Genomic DNA, 17201 nt, shown 5'->3' on the forward strand with positions numbered 1-17201 from the left:
ATCTACTAAGGAGACTAAAAATTATGTGAATATCTTTTTTTTTATTTACTTATTTTTTTATTTACTTTTATTACTTTTTTTTTATTTACTTATTTCAGAGAGAAAGCTCAGGCAGGGGGAGGGGCAGAGGGAGAAGCAGACTCCCAGCTAAGCAAGGAGCCCGATGCGGGGCTCGATCCCAGGACCCTGGGATCGTGACCTGACCCAAGGCTGATGCTTAACTGACTGAACCGCCCAGGCACCACTGTAAATACCTATTTCTGATCATACTTTTGCCCACTCATTTTAGCATCCATTGATTATTCTTGTCCAAAAGTTACAGATTCGGCTCGACCCCGGACTGCCGCACCATGGCTGAGGAGGAGCTGGAGGCTCTGAGGAAGCAGAGGCTGGCCAAACTGCAGGCGAAGCATGGGGATCCTGGCGATGCAGCACAACAGGAAGCAAAGCACAGGGAAGCAGAAATGAGAAACAGTATCTTAGCCCAAGTCCTGGATCAGTCAGTCCCAGCCCGCTTAAGTAACTTAGCACTTGTAAAGTCCAAACAAACTAAAGCAGTAGAGAATTACCTCATACAGATGGCAAGATATGGACAACTAAGTGGGAAGGTATCAGAACAAGGTTTAATAGAAATCCTTGAAAAAGTAAGCCAGCAAACAGAAAAGAAAACCACAGTTAAATTCAACAGAAGAAAAGTCATGGACTCTGATGAAGAGGACGATTATTGAAATTTAAGATGTTTAGAGACCGGAACTTAATGGAACAGTCTAGGACAGATAATACTGGGTAGAAGTGAAGATCTGACTGTTTACTTTGTTTACTGTCTATACGCCTTTTAAAAAAATAAACTCGTTATGCAAAAGTTACAGATTAGACTGTTTCTGAGATACAATCCAACTCAAACATTCTACCCCATGATTCTATTAGCATCTTAAATTTAAAACTTCACCTTTATTTGGCTAAACTGTTAAAAAATTTTAGACAAGACTGGGGTTGGGGAAATAATTTGCATAAACACGCCACTGATTAAAATTTCTCATTGGAACACATTTTTTTTTTAAAGATTTTATTTATTTGAGAGAGAGAGACTGAGAGAGAGAGCACATGAGAGGGGGGAGGGTCAGAGAGAGCAGCAGACTCCCTACCAAGCAGGGAGCCTGATGCGTGACTCGATCCAGGGACTCCAGGATCATGACCTGAGCCGAAGGCAGTCGCTTAACCAGAAACACAGTTTTGTTTTAATGATACTCTTTACCTAAGCAAGCAAACCTGAAATATAAGAAGACTTACATACAAGTTGGTTCTCTAGTCTCTCTTAAGTAAATTTATAGTGGGACATTAGTAAGTCTAGGACAAAAAAAATCATGACTCTCCACAGATGATGAAAATACCTTTGGCAGAATTCAACACCTATTCTTAATTAAAAACTCCTGAGAAAATAGAAACGGATGGATACACTTCCTTAACATGATAAAATATATGTCCCTCAGACCTAAATCCAGAACCTTACATAATAAGTAAGCCCCAGGGAGACCAGGGGGAACAATACAAGAATGCCAACTACCTCCACTACTATTTACCATTGTTCTGGAGGCATTACTCAGAGTATATTAGCCTGGAAAGAACAATGAGAGGCATACAAATTGAAAAAGAAACAAGATTACATTATCTGAAGATGACATGAGTATTCTTAGATATTAAATTCTCTGTAATTGTCTATGAGTAAAACAGTGTGATTCAAGTGTATGAGTATACAGACCAATGAAACAGAGTAGAAAGCCCAGAGTTAGAGCCAATTAGTATATGATCTATAATACAAACACTGATTTTGTCTCAGTGATTTGCTCTAATCTTTTTAATAAATGGTGACGGGACTAATAGCCATTTAGAAAATGATAAAATTAGATCCATACCGGGGCGCCTGGGTGGCTCAGTCAGTTAAGTGTCTGCCTTCGACTCGGGTCATGATCCTGGAATCAAGCCCACATCAGGATCCTTGCTGGGCAGGGAGTCTGCTTCTCCTTCTACCCCTCCCCTTACTCATGCTTGTGCTCTCTCTGAAATAAATAAAATCTTTTAAAAAATAAAATAGGGGTGCCTGGGTGGCTCAGTCAGTTAAGCATCTGCCTTCGGCTCAGGTCATGATCCCAGAGTCCCAGGATCAAGCCCCATGTCGGGCTCCCTGCTCAGTAGGGAGTCTGCTGCTTCTCCCTCTGCTCCTCTTCGCTGCTCGTGCTCTCTCTCGCTTGCTGACTCTCTCAAAAAAATAGTCTTTTAAAAATAAATAATTAAATAAATAAATAAAGTTTTTTTAAAAATATGTTTAATTTACTGATAATACAACTTAAATTCAAATTGAAACTATACTGAGGGGCGCCTGGGTGGCTCAGTCATTAGGCATTTGCCTTCGGCTCAGGTCATGATCCCAGGGTCCTGGGATCGAGCCCCACATCGGGTTCCCTGCTCCGCAAGAAGCCTGCTTCTCCCACTCCCACTCCCCTTGCTTGTGTTCCCTCTCTCGCTGTCTCTTTCTCTGTCAAATAAATAAATAAAATCTTTAAAAAAAAGAAAGAAAGAAAGAAACTATACTGAGATACCACTTCTTGCCCATCAGACTGGTAAAAATTCGAAGACTTAACCATATACTCGGTCTACAAAGCTGAGGGAAACAAGCACTCTTATACACTGCTAGTAGAGATGTAAAATGGTACCACCCCACATAGGTACTGACACTTTGACTTAGCACTCCCACGTCCAGGAATTTACATGAATATACACCTGCAACAAAACAAAAATACGTAAGTGCGAAGTGATTATTCATTACAGCATTATTCACAATTGCAAAATACTAGAAATTACATAAATGGCCAAGCAGAGGAAATTAGAAACTATGGCACATACACAAAACAGAGTATTATAGAGCTATAAAAAAGAAAAAGACTCTACAAATACGATACGGAGTGATTTCCACTAGATATTTTAAGTGAAGAAAGCAAGTACAAAAGAGCAGATACATGGGCGCCTGGGTGGCTCAGTTGGTTAAGCGACTGCCTTCAGCTCAGGTCATGATCCTGGAGTCCCGGGATCGAGTCCCATATCGGGCTCCCTGCTCGGCGGGGAGTCTGCTTCTCCCTCTGACCCTCCCCCCTCTCATGTGCTCTCTCTCATTCTCTCTCATGCAAATAAATAAATAAAATATTAAAAAAAAAAAGAGCAGATACAGTATGCTACCTTTTGTATATCAACGGAAAATAAGAAAACACATACATGTGCTTATATTTACCAATAAAAAAGAGAGAGAGAGAAAGAAGATAAAGCAGAAAATGATGAACATGGCTACCTGCAAGGGGGGGGAGGGCGCAATGGGGAACATATACAATTATGGAACAAGGAAAGGCAAAAAAGAACCCTAAGGAGACAAATCTGACTTGGAAGTGTTGGTGTGAACTCATGATTTCTAAATCATATATGTGTATATATGTATGCACATTTTCATGAACCTGCATATTTCCTACTTTGCTACAAAGGTCAAAGAGCAAAGACACCACAGCAACAGTGAGCATACCTAGCAACAGATCTTGGTGTCTAATATTCCTCACTAAAAGAGCCCAGGAATCCTCAGAGAAATACTGATTCCAGGGTGGGATAGGCTAATTACAGGATGAGCCCAGAACATCTATTATGCAACAAAGTAAGGAAATGCTTTAAAAAAAAAAAAAAAAAGTTACAGGACAGAGGATCCAATCTGAAAGCTTTCCTACTAAAAAATTCTGTGATAATCTGAGCACTAAAATAAGTACACAACTAATTATAAACCACTGGAAAAAAATGGAAATTCATGAGTCCATACTGATAATAAACAGACAAATAATGAGGAAGAAAGATGGACTCTTGCTTACAGTAGAATGCTAAGATGAATGCTAACTGCTAAGTGTGGGGGGAGTGCTGTAGTTGGAAAGCCAGCATTTATCATACCAAAGATTCAATCAAGAACCATCCATGGATTCTAAATCTAGAGGAAATTTTAACGAACAACATATTTCCATGGTCTTAAAATGTCTTCCCACAGATTATTAGTTGGGAGGTGAGGGACTGTAAACAGTGGGAAAACAAGACAACAGCTTGACCGGGTGATCACAATTACCACCACCCATGAAAGGCAGCTAAACACTGTGAACCTCCAAATGCGATACACTGAAGTTACATCAACACATGTAACATCACAGCTGAGAACACAGAACCTGAATCTAACCATGAAGAAACATTTGATAAACCCAAAATTAAGAAAGTTCTATTAAAACAGAAAGGAAAGGAAAAGGAAAGTCAGTGTTATATGACAAAGAAAAGTTGTGGAATGTTCCAGATTAAAGAAGGCCAAACATAAGACAATTAAATATGATACTTGACCCCTAGATTGGATCCTGTATTAAAAGGGGGGAGGGCGCCTGGGTGGCTCAGTTGGTTAAGTGACTGCCTTCGGCTCAGGTCATGATCCTGAAGTCCCGGGACTGAGTCCCACATCGGGCTCCCTGCTCAGCGGGAAGTCTGCTTCTCCCTCTCCCGATCCCCCCTCTTGTGCGCTCTCTCTCTCTCTCATTCTCTCTCTCAAGTAAATAAATAAAATCTTTAAAATAAATAAATAAATAAAAATAAAAGGGAAAATGCTATGAAGAACATTATTGGGTCACTTGACAAAACTGAAATACAGACAATAAAGTATTATGGTAATGTCAAATTTAAGGAAGTATGTATAACTTTATGAAGTATGTATAAATTTAATGAGGTATGTATAACTTTCCTAATTGTTGGGAATACATATTAAAGTATTTAGGATAAAGGATCAGGATATATGGAACTTACAGATTCAGAAAGAAAAAAGTGTGTATATGTGGATAAAGATGGGGGCTTAGGGGAGGAAGGGAGGAGAGAGTGTGTAAATGATGTCAAATGTTAATCTGGGTAATAAGTATGCAGATTTTTTTGTCCTATTCTTATTCTTGCAACTTTTCTGTAAATTTGAAATTATTTCCAAAACAAAAGTATTTTAAAAAATTTAATTATAATGGGAAGAGGTTACTTTTCCAGGAAAGTAGCTAGAGGAGCATGCAACAATTGCAAACAGCCAAATCATGGTTTATATTCAAAATGATCTTAAAAATAACTCCAGATTCTGCGGCGCCTGGGTGGCTCAGTTGGTAAAGCTTCTGCCTTCAGCTCAGGTCATGATCTCGGGGGTGCTGGGATCAAGTCCCGCATCAGGCTCCCTGCTCAGCAGGGAGTCTCTTCTTCTCCCTCTGTCCCTCTCCCGACTTGTGCTGCTTTCTCTCAATGAATAAAGTATTTAAAAAATAAAAATAGGAGCGCCTGGGTGGCTCAGTTGGTTAAGCGACTGCCTTTGGCTCAGGTCATGATCCCGGAGTCCCAGGATCGAGTCCCCCCATCAGGCTCCCTGCTCAGTGGGGAGTCTGCTTCTCCCTCTGGCCCTCCCCCCTCTCGTGCTCTCTCTCATTCTCTCTCTCTCAAATAAATAAAATCTTAAAAAAATAAATAAAAAATAAAAATAACTTCAGGTTCTAATTTCATGTACTTTCTGCACATATAATACTAAACTACAGTCCATGATACATGAAAGAGTATACATGTACTTAGGAATAATTTAACACTTGATTATTAATGTAGAGTCCCTAGTTCCTTTTCATCATATTCAGTGCTATTTCAGGACGATATAATATCCATTTGATAAGTGCTTTTACTGAGTACTTACAGTAGGCTATATGTCATTTATTTTTTTTTAAAGATTTTATTTTTATTTGAGAGAGAGAGAGAGCACAAGCAGGGGGAGCAACAGGCAGAGGGAGAGGAAGAAGGAGACTCCCTGCTGAGCAAGAAGCCTGAATCGGGGCCGATCCCAGAACCCTGGAATCATGACCTGAGCCGAAGGCAGTTGCTTAACCAATTGAGCCACCCAGACACCCCTATATGTCATTTAATTTACCCCTTTCTTAAGTCTTTGCTACTCATGTGTGATCAGCAAACCAACGGCTTTAGCTTGTTAGAAATGCAGAATCTCACACCCAACCCAGACCTTACTGAATCACAATCTACACCTGAACAAAACCTTTGAGTGATTTATTTGCACATTAAAGTTCAAGAAGGGCTGCTCTAAGTGACTTAACTCAACAGAGGTTTATCTCTAGCTCCCACTAACTCTGATGCACGAAATGCAATTCCCCAGAGCTATCCTCCATGACATGACTCATGCTTGTTTCTCCAACTCCACTCATGGCCTCCACAGTCTTCAAGGCAAGGAAGAGAGAGCAGGAAGAATGCACAGGATGTTTCATGGCAGACCCAGAAATGGTTTGTATAACCTCCAGCCCACACTCCATTGGCCAAAAATGAGTCACAGGGCCCCAAACTGCAAGGAGGCTGAGAAATGGGAGTCATCTTGTGTGCTCACAGGGGAAAACGAATAAAGGTTATTAATGGATACTGAGATGTCTCAGGAATACCAAGGAAAAGTTAAATACTAGGCTCGAGCAGAGACAGACTATCATGAGGACTATGAACAGTTAGTTCTACTTCTCTCAGTTCAAATTCTAAAGCCAATGGTCAGCCAATGAACTAACTTTCTATCAAGAGGTTCACTCTTAGTCTAATCAACTGACAATTAAAAAAAAAAAAAGTGGACCTAAGCTGGCAAGCATTTCCTTTTTTTTTTTTTTTTTTTAAGATTTTATTTATTTGGGCGCCTGGGTGGCTCAGTTGGTTAAGCAACTGCCTTCGGCTCAGGTCATGATCCTGGAGTCCCTGGATCGAGTCCCGCATCAGGCTCCCTGCTCGGCAGGGAGTCTGCTTCGCCCTCTGACCCTATCCCCTCTCATGTGTTCTCTCTCTCTCAAATAAAATCTTTAAAAAAAAAAAAAAGATTTTATTTATTTATTTGACAGAGACACAGCGAGAGAGGGAACACAAGCAGGGGGAGTGGGAGAGGGAGAAGCAGGCTTTCCGCGGAGCAGGGAGCCCGATGCAGGGCTTGATCCCAGGACCCTGGGATCATGACCTGAGCCGAAGGCAGATGCTTAATGACTGAGCCACCCAGGCGCCGCACTGGCAAGCATTTCTAAGGCATCTTCATCCCAAGCAGCACACACCATTTCATACAATTTCAAATGAAACAAAGTCTAAGACTTTCTCAAAGTTTATTTAAATTTCTAATTACAAAAAAGGATACACGCTTGATTGGAGGAAAAAATACAAAACATAAAAGGTACAAAGGAGTATCTTCCCTCCCGCCTCCGAGTCCCATTCTCCAGAAGTAATCATATTAGAATTCTGGGGTGTTCTTCCAAACTTTTTCTATACACACAAGTACACACACACACACACACACAAATTTATTTAAAATATATACATTGTTCCACAACTTTATTCACCCAGCAATGTGTCATGGACAGCCATCCAAATCCGTAAAAATGGTTCCATCTGAACAGCTGGACAGTATTCTATAATATGGCTACATCATAACTTAACCAGTCCCCTATTAATGGACATTAAAATTCTCTCTCCCTTTTTAATTATCAAACTGCTATACTAAGTATCCTTGTACAGCCACTGTTGTTTGTAATTTTGTCAGAATTCCACAAGTAGGGTCGAGAAAACATAGTGCTCAGTTGACAGGTCCTATCAAATTGCACTCCTACGGGGCGCCTGGGTGGCTCAGTTGGTTAAGCGACTGCCTTCGGCTCAGGTCATGATCCCAGGGTCCTGGGATCGAGTCCCGCATCGGGCTCCCTGCTCGGCAGGAAGCCTGCTTCTCCCTCTCCCTCTGCCTGCCGCTCCCCCTGCTTGTGCTCTCCCTCTCTCTCTCGTCAGATAAATAAATAAAATCTTTAAAAAAAAAAAAAAATTGCACTCCTACAAGTGTATGAATGTTCTGTATTTGTGTTTATAAGAAACATAACAGACACTTTCTTCAGGTTGTTATGAGAATTAAGTGAAGTAATAAAGTAAAGCACTTAAAATCATGCCTGGTATTGCTAAGTGATAATAAATATTAGCTACTGAATAATAATATTCAGTCGTCATATATTGTGGTGACAAGTAAATGTAAGCTAGCTAATCACCATCCCGTATTGGCCACATCCGATATAGGCGAACCATCTCATAAACAACCAGAACCAGCCTAGAGTTAGAAAATGGGAAGCAAAAATTGACTAAGTCATCCTAACTAGGCGGCACTAAGTCCAAACCTTGGTTCCTGATCCCAATATGACTTATGAGAAAACTAGAACCAAAATTGGTTCACTGGTTCACAACATATGCTAGGAACAAACTTCAGCCTCTCAAAATGATACAAAAAACATGTCCAGGGGTGGCTGGGTGGCTCAGTCAGTTAAATATCTGCCTTCTGCTCAGGTCATGATCCCAGGGTCCTGGGACTGAGCCTGCATCGGGCTCCCGGCTCATCAGGAAGCCTGCTTCTCCCTCTCCCTCTGCCTGCCACTTCTCCTGCTTGCGCTCTCCTTCTCTCTCAAATAAATAAATAAAATCTTAAAAAAAAAAAAAAAAAAAGACATGTCCAGTGTTTTCTAACAATGGTTCTCAAAATATGGTCCAGGGACCACTGAAATCCCCAAAGCTCTTTCAGGAGACCCATGAAGTCAAAACTATTTTCTTAATAATAGTAACACCTTTTCTGCTTTTTTTATTCTCATTCTCTCATGAGTGTAGTACAGTGGAGTTTTCTAGAGGCTATATGATATTTTGCAATATACTAAATGCAGAAGCAGTTATAAGAATCCGAAAGTCTTCTATTAAGCCAGACATTAAAGAGATACGCAAAAATGTAAAACAAGCAACTTCTCTAAGTGTTCTTTTGTTTCAGAAAATAGTTTCACTAAAAACTCTGCTAAAATGTAATAATTATGTTTAAATACATATTTTCAAAACATATCAATTTTAATTTTTTATACAATATAATCAATAGAGACAGCCATATAAGTAAAACCTATCCAGAGTAAAACCTAATCAGAGTCCTAAATAACTTTTTTTTTTCCTAAATAACTCCTATGAAATCCTTCTCAATTTTTAAGAGTGTAAAAGGGTTCTAAGACTGATAAGTTTGAGAAACACGGCTCTAGGGGCGCCTGGGTGGCTCAGCCAGTTAAGCGGCTGCCTTCAGCTCAGGTCATGATCCGAGGGTGCTGGGATCGAGTCCCGCATTGGGCTCCCTGCTCAGCAGGGAGCCTGCTTCTCCCTCTCCCTCTGCCTGCCTCTCTGCCTACTTGTTCTCCCTCTCTCTATGTCAAATAAATAAATAAAATCTTTAAAAAAGAAACACGGCTCTAAGTTATCAGTTGTCTCAAATGACAGCGTATGTCAATAGCAGTCAAACCACAAGTTTTAGCCCATTGCTTCAATTCTCCTGTGAGGGTCAGAGGCAACCATATATGGTCTACAGAAGCCCGTCAGTAGGTCTCAGAGATGGCAGGACAAGTAGAGAAGGCAAATCAAAGGGCAAGAAAAGTTCCAGTAAGAACAAATCAGTGATCCCTCCCCATGACAAAAGGGTCTACAATAAAAACCTGACATCAGTTGCCCAGCTGGTCCCAAAGATGTGTTGCCATCTGGGGGGGAACTCAGGATCCCTCTCTACTGGTGGCAAACCAGGCACTCTGTACCAGTAGAAGCCACATGACCATGGTGAGGCCAACTGTACTGTTGAGTTCCAGGAACCAATCTCCACCCCTTCCCCACAGTTGCTCTGTTCTCAAGCCCTCTGAACAATCACCAGGCTGTCTGAAGAAGGAGAACAACTTACTGCTATCCACAAAGCAGGTCATCCTGTCTCATTAAGAACGTCCTCTGCTGTGGCATTCACATGGACCAAATGTTTTCAGGCTCAGGGCTCTGCCATACAGACCTTTCCCAAACCTCCTTACAGAATAAAAGGAAGAAGCAAAAGAAACAGGAATTATAACTCCCACTTAAAAAGAAAAATGGAAGTCATATCCAGAGTCCTTTCCAAACCCACCTTATTATCAATCCTTCCTTGACCCTCAGGTGAATCCTTTAGCCAGTGCCCAAGAATCTACAAATCCTGACTTCAAGCCATCTCTCAAGGTTCTACTCTTTGAGGGCCTTCACAATCCACCCCCCACCTCCCCAAGGACAGTCTGTAACACGACAGCAGTTCGCCAGCACCTGGTACTGACCTATTTCACCAAATCAGCTGTAAACCCACAGGATGCCTTTCATCCTTGGGTGCCTGGGTGGCTCAGTCATTGAGCGTCTGCCTTCAGCTCAGGTCATGATCCCAGGGTCCTGGGATCAAGCCCCGCATCAGGCTCCCTGCTCGGCAGGAAGCCTGCTTCTCCCTCCTCCACTCCCCGTTTGTGTTCCCTCCCTCGTGGTCTCTTTCTCTTTGTCAAATAAATAAAAATAAAATCTTTAAAATAAAAAATAAAAAAAAAGAATGCCTTTCACCCATTATTTAAACAGAGGTGAGTGCCTCTCTGTCTCCACTTGGCTCTTTCTACCAGACTCTTAAATCCTGGCTTAGGAAGTCAATGTGAGAATTTTGCCTTTGTTGAAACAATTCATTCCAATGCTTAACATTCTTAGGAACTTCCCTTACTTAGAAAATTTATCTTAAAAAAAAAGCTGGGGGGCGGGGGGAGAACCTGGGTGGCTCATTCGGTTAAGCATCCAACTTGATCTTTGACTCCAATCATGATCTCAGGTTCGAGTTGGGGCCCTATGGTGGGCATGTAGCCTGCTTGGGATTCTCTCCCACCCTGCTCAGACATGCACTCTCTCTCTCTCATAAAAAAACAAAAAAAGAAAGAAAAAAATTCATCTAAGACCTCAGCCTCTGCTTCCTGATCATTTTAACAATCTTCCCTATCTCAGGCACTTTCTGCCATAGCTTAAACCTTAAACCCTCTTGTTCCAACACACACTACTTCTAAAGTGTGTGTGTGTGTGTGTGTGTGTATACACACATCAAGTCATCCCATTCTGACCACTCTACCTTTTCCTTAACCACACCATGTCTCCTAATCCACTGATTCCATCACATTCCATTGCCCATCACCCTACCCTCCTTATAGCCTCAGTCCCTAGCTTAAAAATCATGGTGCCTCCCCAATGTTTATAGCAGCAATGTCCACAATAGCCAAACTATGGAAAGAGCCTAGATGTCCATCAACAGATGAATGGATAAAGAAGATGTGGTATATATATACAATGGAATATTATGCAGCCATCAAAAATCTTGCCATTTGCACCGACATGGATGGAACTAGAGGGTATTACGCTAAGCAAAATAAGTCAATCAGAGAAAGACAAGTATCATATGATCTCACTGATATGAGGAATTTGAGAAACAAGACAGAGGATCATAGGGGAAGGGAGGGAAAAATGAAACAAGACGAAATGGGAGAGGGAGACAAACCATAAGCGACTCTTAATCTCAGGAAACAAACCGAGGGTTGCTGGAGTGGAGGGGGGTGGGAGGGATGGGGTGGCTGGGTGATGGATATTGGGGAGGGTATGTGCTATGGTGAGCCCTGTGAATTGTGTAAGACTGATGAATCACAGACCTGTACCCCTAAAACAAAGAATACATTATATGTTAATAAAAATAAATAAATAAATAAACAAACAAACAAAATCATGGTGCCTGATTACCTCCCTTGCCTAAAACTTCCATTTCCTTTTCCCACTCTCCAGCCATTAAACTAACCTGGCAATCCTAGATAAACCCAAATTTCATAGTCAAGTAGCTGACCATGGAGAGAGAAAAAAGCACTCCCAGGCTAACTGTTCTCACTCTAAATAAATGAACACAAGTTTTAAGTGGACCCTCAGCACTTCCCAGCTATGCTACTATATTCCACTAGGTAATTCACTCTTCTAGAAGAGTATTTCAAACCTTCTCTTCTCTAAGACTGAGTTACTCAGCAACCACTTCCCCAGCTGTCCTCAAACCGTTCAATCGCTGCCACTTCTCTGGCACTCTTCTTCTTACCTCAGTATATGAAGGTGTTCCTTCCTGCCTCCACCCAGGTTCAGCCCTTCGCCAAGATGGATTAACATCACCTCACCAAACACAAAGTTCTTTTTTTGCCCTTTATTGCATGGTCATATCTACCCACACGTAACTCAAATGTAGCTGCTTTATTTTCTATTAATTGATCAAATCTGTCTCATGGACATGGGGGCTGTTTTTTCTATAATTAGTCTAATCTTCCTCATGAACACTCACCCTAGGAAATAGCCAGAAATTTAAAATTTGCCAAATAATATCTCAGTCTCTTCCAGTTAATATTCAGACATTAAGTTTAATTCCTTACCAGAGTTGGTTTAAATAGATGCTTTCAGGTAAATTTTTCTCCAGATGGGACTTAAGGGATATCCTTATGGTGGCAAGAAGACCTAGGATCTTGGTGTCTCCATGGATCTTCACTGACCTCTGGGGCAAAGAGGCGATCATGTCCCACGGCTGGACTGGTGCTACCTCACCTGTGGGATGTCATGCCCACTCCCAGCGCTGTATCCATGATCCTGACCTTCAGTCTGGAGTTGTACGATGCCTGCTGGGCCACCAGGTCCCTCAGCTCCTCTGCAGCCCTCCCAGTGGTAGGAGAGCATTTCAGACCCCCTGCTACCACAGGCTCATCTGTCTAGCTACTTCCTTCCACCACTGCTGCACTATATCCCCATGTTGGCAGAGCAACAACCCGCACAGCTACCCCCTCTCAAGGTTCCAAAGACGGAGCACAGCCAAAGACCTTCTACTTTTGACCCTCCCCTCAACCTATTTAACACACTCACCCCAATTTCAGAACTTGGGCCAGACAAGGAAGCTCAAAACATGTATTTCAGGGGCACCTGGCTGGCTTAGTCAGTGGAGTATGTAACTCTTGATCTCAAGGTTTTGAGTTCTAGCCCCACATTGGGTGTAGAGATTACTTTAAAAAAAAAAAAAGATTTTTCAAAAAAACCCAAAAAACATGTATTTCTCACACTGTTTTCCCTACCTCTCTCCCCTTTCTTCCCATAATTCACCAGGGCTTTCTCAGGGCTGGAAAAGATGGACTTTCCATTTCCAATTCATCCTCCTTCCTCTTGGGAGGCACTAAGCCTCAAGCTCAGCCTCAGTGAAGGAAGACATATCATATCCTCTTTACCCCATAAAAGAAACAATCATTAGAGTATGTCAGAGAAAGCTCTTGATATGGGAACTACAGGCAGCTTGGAACTTTAGAAAACAAAAACAAACATATGGTGACTTAAAATTTCCTTAAAGACTATCCCTTCACAACTTCAACAGTCAACATCTCCTGTGTGCTAGGCTCCAAGGATATAAGGTTAGAGAACTAGGTCACTAAAGTGGGGAGACCTACAAACAATAATTACAATGGAATTTTATATGCTGCATTTACCAAAACAGAAAACACAAGTAACCCATTTGTCAATCTTTTCCAGGTCTGTCAAATTAAAGAGGTGAGCAACTGCAGAAAAAGGATGATATAAATTATTTCAGGTCACAACTTTGTATCATTTAATCTTTCCCCAATTTACATACTTCACTTTTTCTACTCACAAGATGAAAAACCCTTCCTTACTGAGAGGAAAAAAGGAAGCCATGAAGCAGATTCAAGTTTTTCTATTAATAAAAACAAATATGCAAGAACTAAAGCACTTTTCAAATAGCCCAAGACCAAAGAAAATCAGGTAGAATGAAGTAATAAATTATAAGTCTATTATTTTATGTTGCCACCCCCCTGTTACTGTTACAAAGGAATATTTTCATTCCATTTAATTCAAGTGGAAGACAGCAGAAAGGCAAGAACAGCTAGAGGAAAATTCAGCCAGATGTTCTTAACACAAACTAAAAGCTTACTATGTGTCAGGCACTGGGGCTACACAAATTGAAAGATGTAATACCTACTCTCGAGGAATTCACAATTGATGATGAACAAATTTTACTTATAAGGTGATAAAGAACACAGAAACTTTATCCCAATGATGGTCATTCAAATTGTGGTAGAAAACTGCATGAAACAACACACCAAAGTTTGATTTCTCTAACACTGTTTTCAGACTGTACTGATTCCCAACAAGGCACTGCAGAAATACTACAACCACTGAAGTGGAAGTGTTCAACAGAGCACCTACTACCACAGCACAAATCAGCTATATCCTAGCAATCCGAAGTAAGTAAGTGTAAATGTGTTGTGTAAAGCACTACTGAGTGCATGTCACTATGAAAAACTCCTTTTGTTTTTGTTTGGATGCTTGGCATTTACTGATATCCCTTTTCTTATTTTATGTTTGCTAATTTCCCCACTATTATGAATACTGGTGGGAACAGAGCCTGCCTCCTTTCCTAAAAGCCAAGAAGTCCTAACAGTCACATTCTCAAATTCCCTTGCAGCTAGGATTCAGGCAGTGACCTAATCTCAGCCACTCCAAGATACCACTAAGGACTTTTGAATCAGAAGCTAATTCCACAAAGAAGCATGGATAAGAAAGCAGCTTTCCAGCAATACCCCGTTTCCCAACAGCAGTGGCAAGAGTAGCGGCAGCGGGGCCCAGGATCGTGGTGCTGGTAATACATGTGGGAGCAGCGAGCACTATCAGGCAGCATCACAAGTGATGTACTCCCCAGGTACCAACCCCAACTACTTCTGAAGTGTAATTCTGACTATGGAACTCTCCTTGGTTCCTGCCCACTTTCACAACTGGGGTTCCTCCAGACCTGAGAGCAATGCTAAGATCTCCCCAATGCTCTTGCATGAAATTCCTTTTGTGCTTAAAGCAATACTAACAAGTAATCTCTTGCTAATAAGATATATGAGTGATAGCCAACAGTAATGAAATAGTACGGTAAAGGAAGAAGCATCTCACCCATGAACGGCTGGGTCTGTGTAGTCTACTTTGGAAAACAGACAATTCTGTGTGTCACATGACTCAAGTTCAGCTCTGAAAATTCAGTGAATAATTTGTCATCATGTATTAATCCCAAAACTTTTCCATCCCAACTACTAAATAACTTTGCCAGCCTGATTTCATCTGGAAGACGAACCACACCTTCTCTCTTCATCAACTAATATTATAGGATAGCAAGTTCTCCACTTTCAAACTCAAGATACACCCCTAGATGATTTAACAGCATGAAGAGCCCAGGTCTCCAATTTGCTTGAGTAAGAATCAGAGATCGATAAATTTCAATGTGGGGGCCTCAGCAAATAGTTGAGTCTTGAAAGGAATTAACTGTTTCCAAAACTTTTTCAATTCTGAAGTTTACAAAAACTTCAAAGGCTCTCTCAACTAATTTTTTGTTGCTGTTATAACATCAGGAAGCTACAGATACAACTATTATTGTATAGTAACTTTAAAATACAAAGTTAAATAAAGTCCTCAATTACGAATCAAATAGGGAATTGGTTAAGATTAATGGTCAAGCTACCGATTTGAATTCTGCAACTACTTCCTCACCTCCATCCACCCAATCCCAGGCTAAGAGAAGAAGGGCAGTCCTGGGGAAAAAAAAAAAAATCATCCCACCCATCTCAAACAGAGCTCTCCTCTTTGGCAGATAACAGGAGCTCAGTAACATTAGTTGCTTGACTACAATTCCTATGACTGCATATATATTACATATTTCCATAAATTACTTTAACATAGCACTTTACATTGGCCCAGTTCTTCCAAGCTTATGAAACACTTTCATGTGAATTCTCGCATCCCAAGAGGTGGTTAAGACTTAGACTTGCCTGCAAAGCCATTAAATGCAAAGCACATCACGGAACCTCAGTAACTTATGCTCCTATAGTACTGTACTGTATCTCTATTTCAGCCCTTCTGATTCGCTGTAATTAATTCTCGCTCTCACTGATATGCTCCATAAGGATTCTTAAGGATGCCCCGTTCATCTTCGTAGCTCCAGGCAGAACACAACCTGGACCCTGGAAAGTGTTCCGTAAACACAGACATTCTTCCGCCTCCCGCCAGCCAGGTCCTCTCCTGGCGGGGCCTGAGTACCAAGCCCGGTTTGCACACATCTCTGCGTTCCCCCCTCCCCAACCCCAGCCAGTTGTCACTTCCAGGGCCGCACCGATGAAGCGTGCCGCCCGGGACACAGACTTTTTGTTCCCCGGTAAAACTACCCGCAGCACAACGCTGCCCCTTAGCTCTGCCCCACGGGCTCCCTCCCATTCCTACGGCAGCCCGGGGGGACGGGCGGGGGTTCTAGCGGGCCCAGCTCGGCCCGACGGAAAGGCGGGGCCCGAGCCTGGGACGCCCCCAACCCCCGGCACCCAGCCCCCTGCCAGCCGCGACGCGCCCCGGGAACCGCGCTGCGGGGCTGGGTACCCGGGCAGCGCCCCCAAACGTGCGCACCCAAGGCCGGGCGGAGTCCCGCGGCGGGCGGCCCAACGACATCCCCCGCGCTCTGACCCCGCGCCGCCCGGGTCTCGGGTGGGCGAGGGCGCTCCGCACGTACCCTAGGAGGCAGCGGTCGCAGACGACGCCACGACTCCCCTTGCACACCGTGTACGCCAAGGGATCCGAGCGGAAGAGCAGCTCTCCTGGGCGCAGCTGCGCCAAGGCGCGCAGCCCGTTTCCCCTATTGGCGGTGCTGAACTTTTCCACCTTCGGCGGCTCCATCAGCCCAGGTCCGCACCTCAGCGGTCCGCCGCGTCCTGCAGCTCGTGTCTAGAGTGCCACCGGGAGCCGCGCGCCTGCGCCTTGCGCGCACGCGTACGCCCGAGGGGCGGGGCAGGTGCGCGGGGCTTCTGAGCATGCCCAGACGGGGTCCGGCGGCGAGGCGGGGCCGAGCGGCGCACGGAACCCTGCAGTGCCTCCGACCCCGGGCTGGCCGCCACCGGTGCTCGAGCCGCTCCGCGAGGAGTGGCTGTGTTAGATACACTGCCCCAGCGTTCACTTGTGATCGTTTGTATGTAGAGAGGTGAGAGAACAGGGCGGTGAACACCTGTATACCCTACTCCAAGAGCAGACGGTTTTTAGCATTTCGCCATTTCTGCTCATTTTCTCTGCGCCGGTATGTAGGTATTGTTGTTGAACCCCTTGAAAGTAAGTTGTGTTGTTGAATCATTTAAAAGTAAGCTGCAGACATCATGAAATCTCATAACTCATTTCATAATTAAATACTGTCACATGTGATGAGG

General features: G+C 42.9%; 2 protein-coding genes across 4 annotated transcripts in view; one reads left to right on the forward strand and one right to left on the reverse strand.

Annotated features, from left to right (window-relative positions):
- The window catches only part of SMYD3 (SET and MYND domain containing 3), a 713262-nt gene extending 696491 nt beyond the window's left edge, over positions 1 to 16771 (reverse strand). The window contains exon 1 of one of the 3 annotated variants that reach the window (XM_045877596.3): positions 16517 to 16771. In XM_045877596.3, the coding sequence (XP_045733552.1) occupies positions 16517 to 16680 (164 nt within the window). In that variant the 5' untranslated portion in view covers positions 16681 to 16771. The remainder of the gene's footprint in view (positions 1 to 16516) is intronic. The other 2 variants (XM_054508102.2, XM_045877595.3) reach the window with 2 other exon arrangements.
- On the forward strand, positions 334 to 856 carry LOC123846311 (programmed cell death protein 5-like). Its single transcript, XM_045877599.1, has one exon. The coding sequence runs from the start codon at positions 351 to 353 to the stop codon at positions 726 to 728; it is 378 nt and encodes a 125-aa protein (XP_045733555.1). The 5' UTR covers positions 334 to 350; the 3' UTR covers positions 729 to 856.
- Positions 16772 to 17201: the final 430 nt, after the last annotated feature.

This window comes from Mirounga angustirostris, unplaced genomic scaffold (genome assembly GCF_029215605.1).
Source record: "Mirounga angustirostris isolate CCGP_5_RB_7025 unplaced genomic scaffold, mMirAng1.0.hap1 SCAF_6, whole genome shotgun sequence".
In the NCBI taxonomy this organism is placed as follows: domain Eukaryota; kingdom Metazoa; phylum Chordata; class Mammalia; order Carnivora; family Phocidae; genus Mirounga; species Mirounga angustirostris.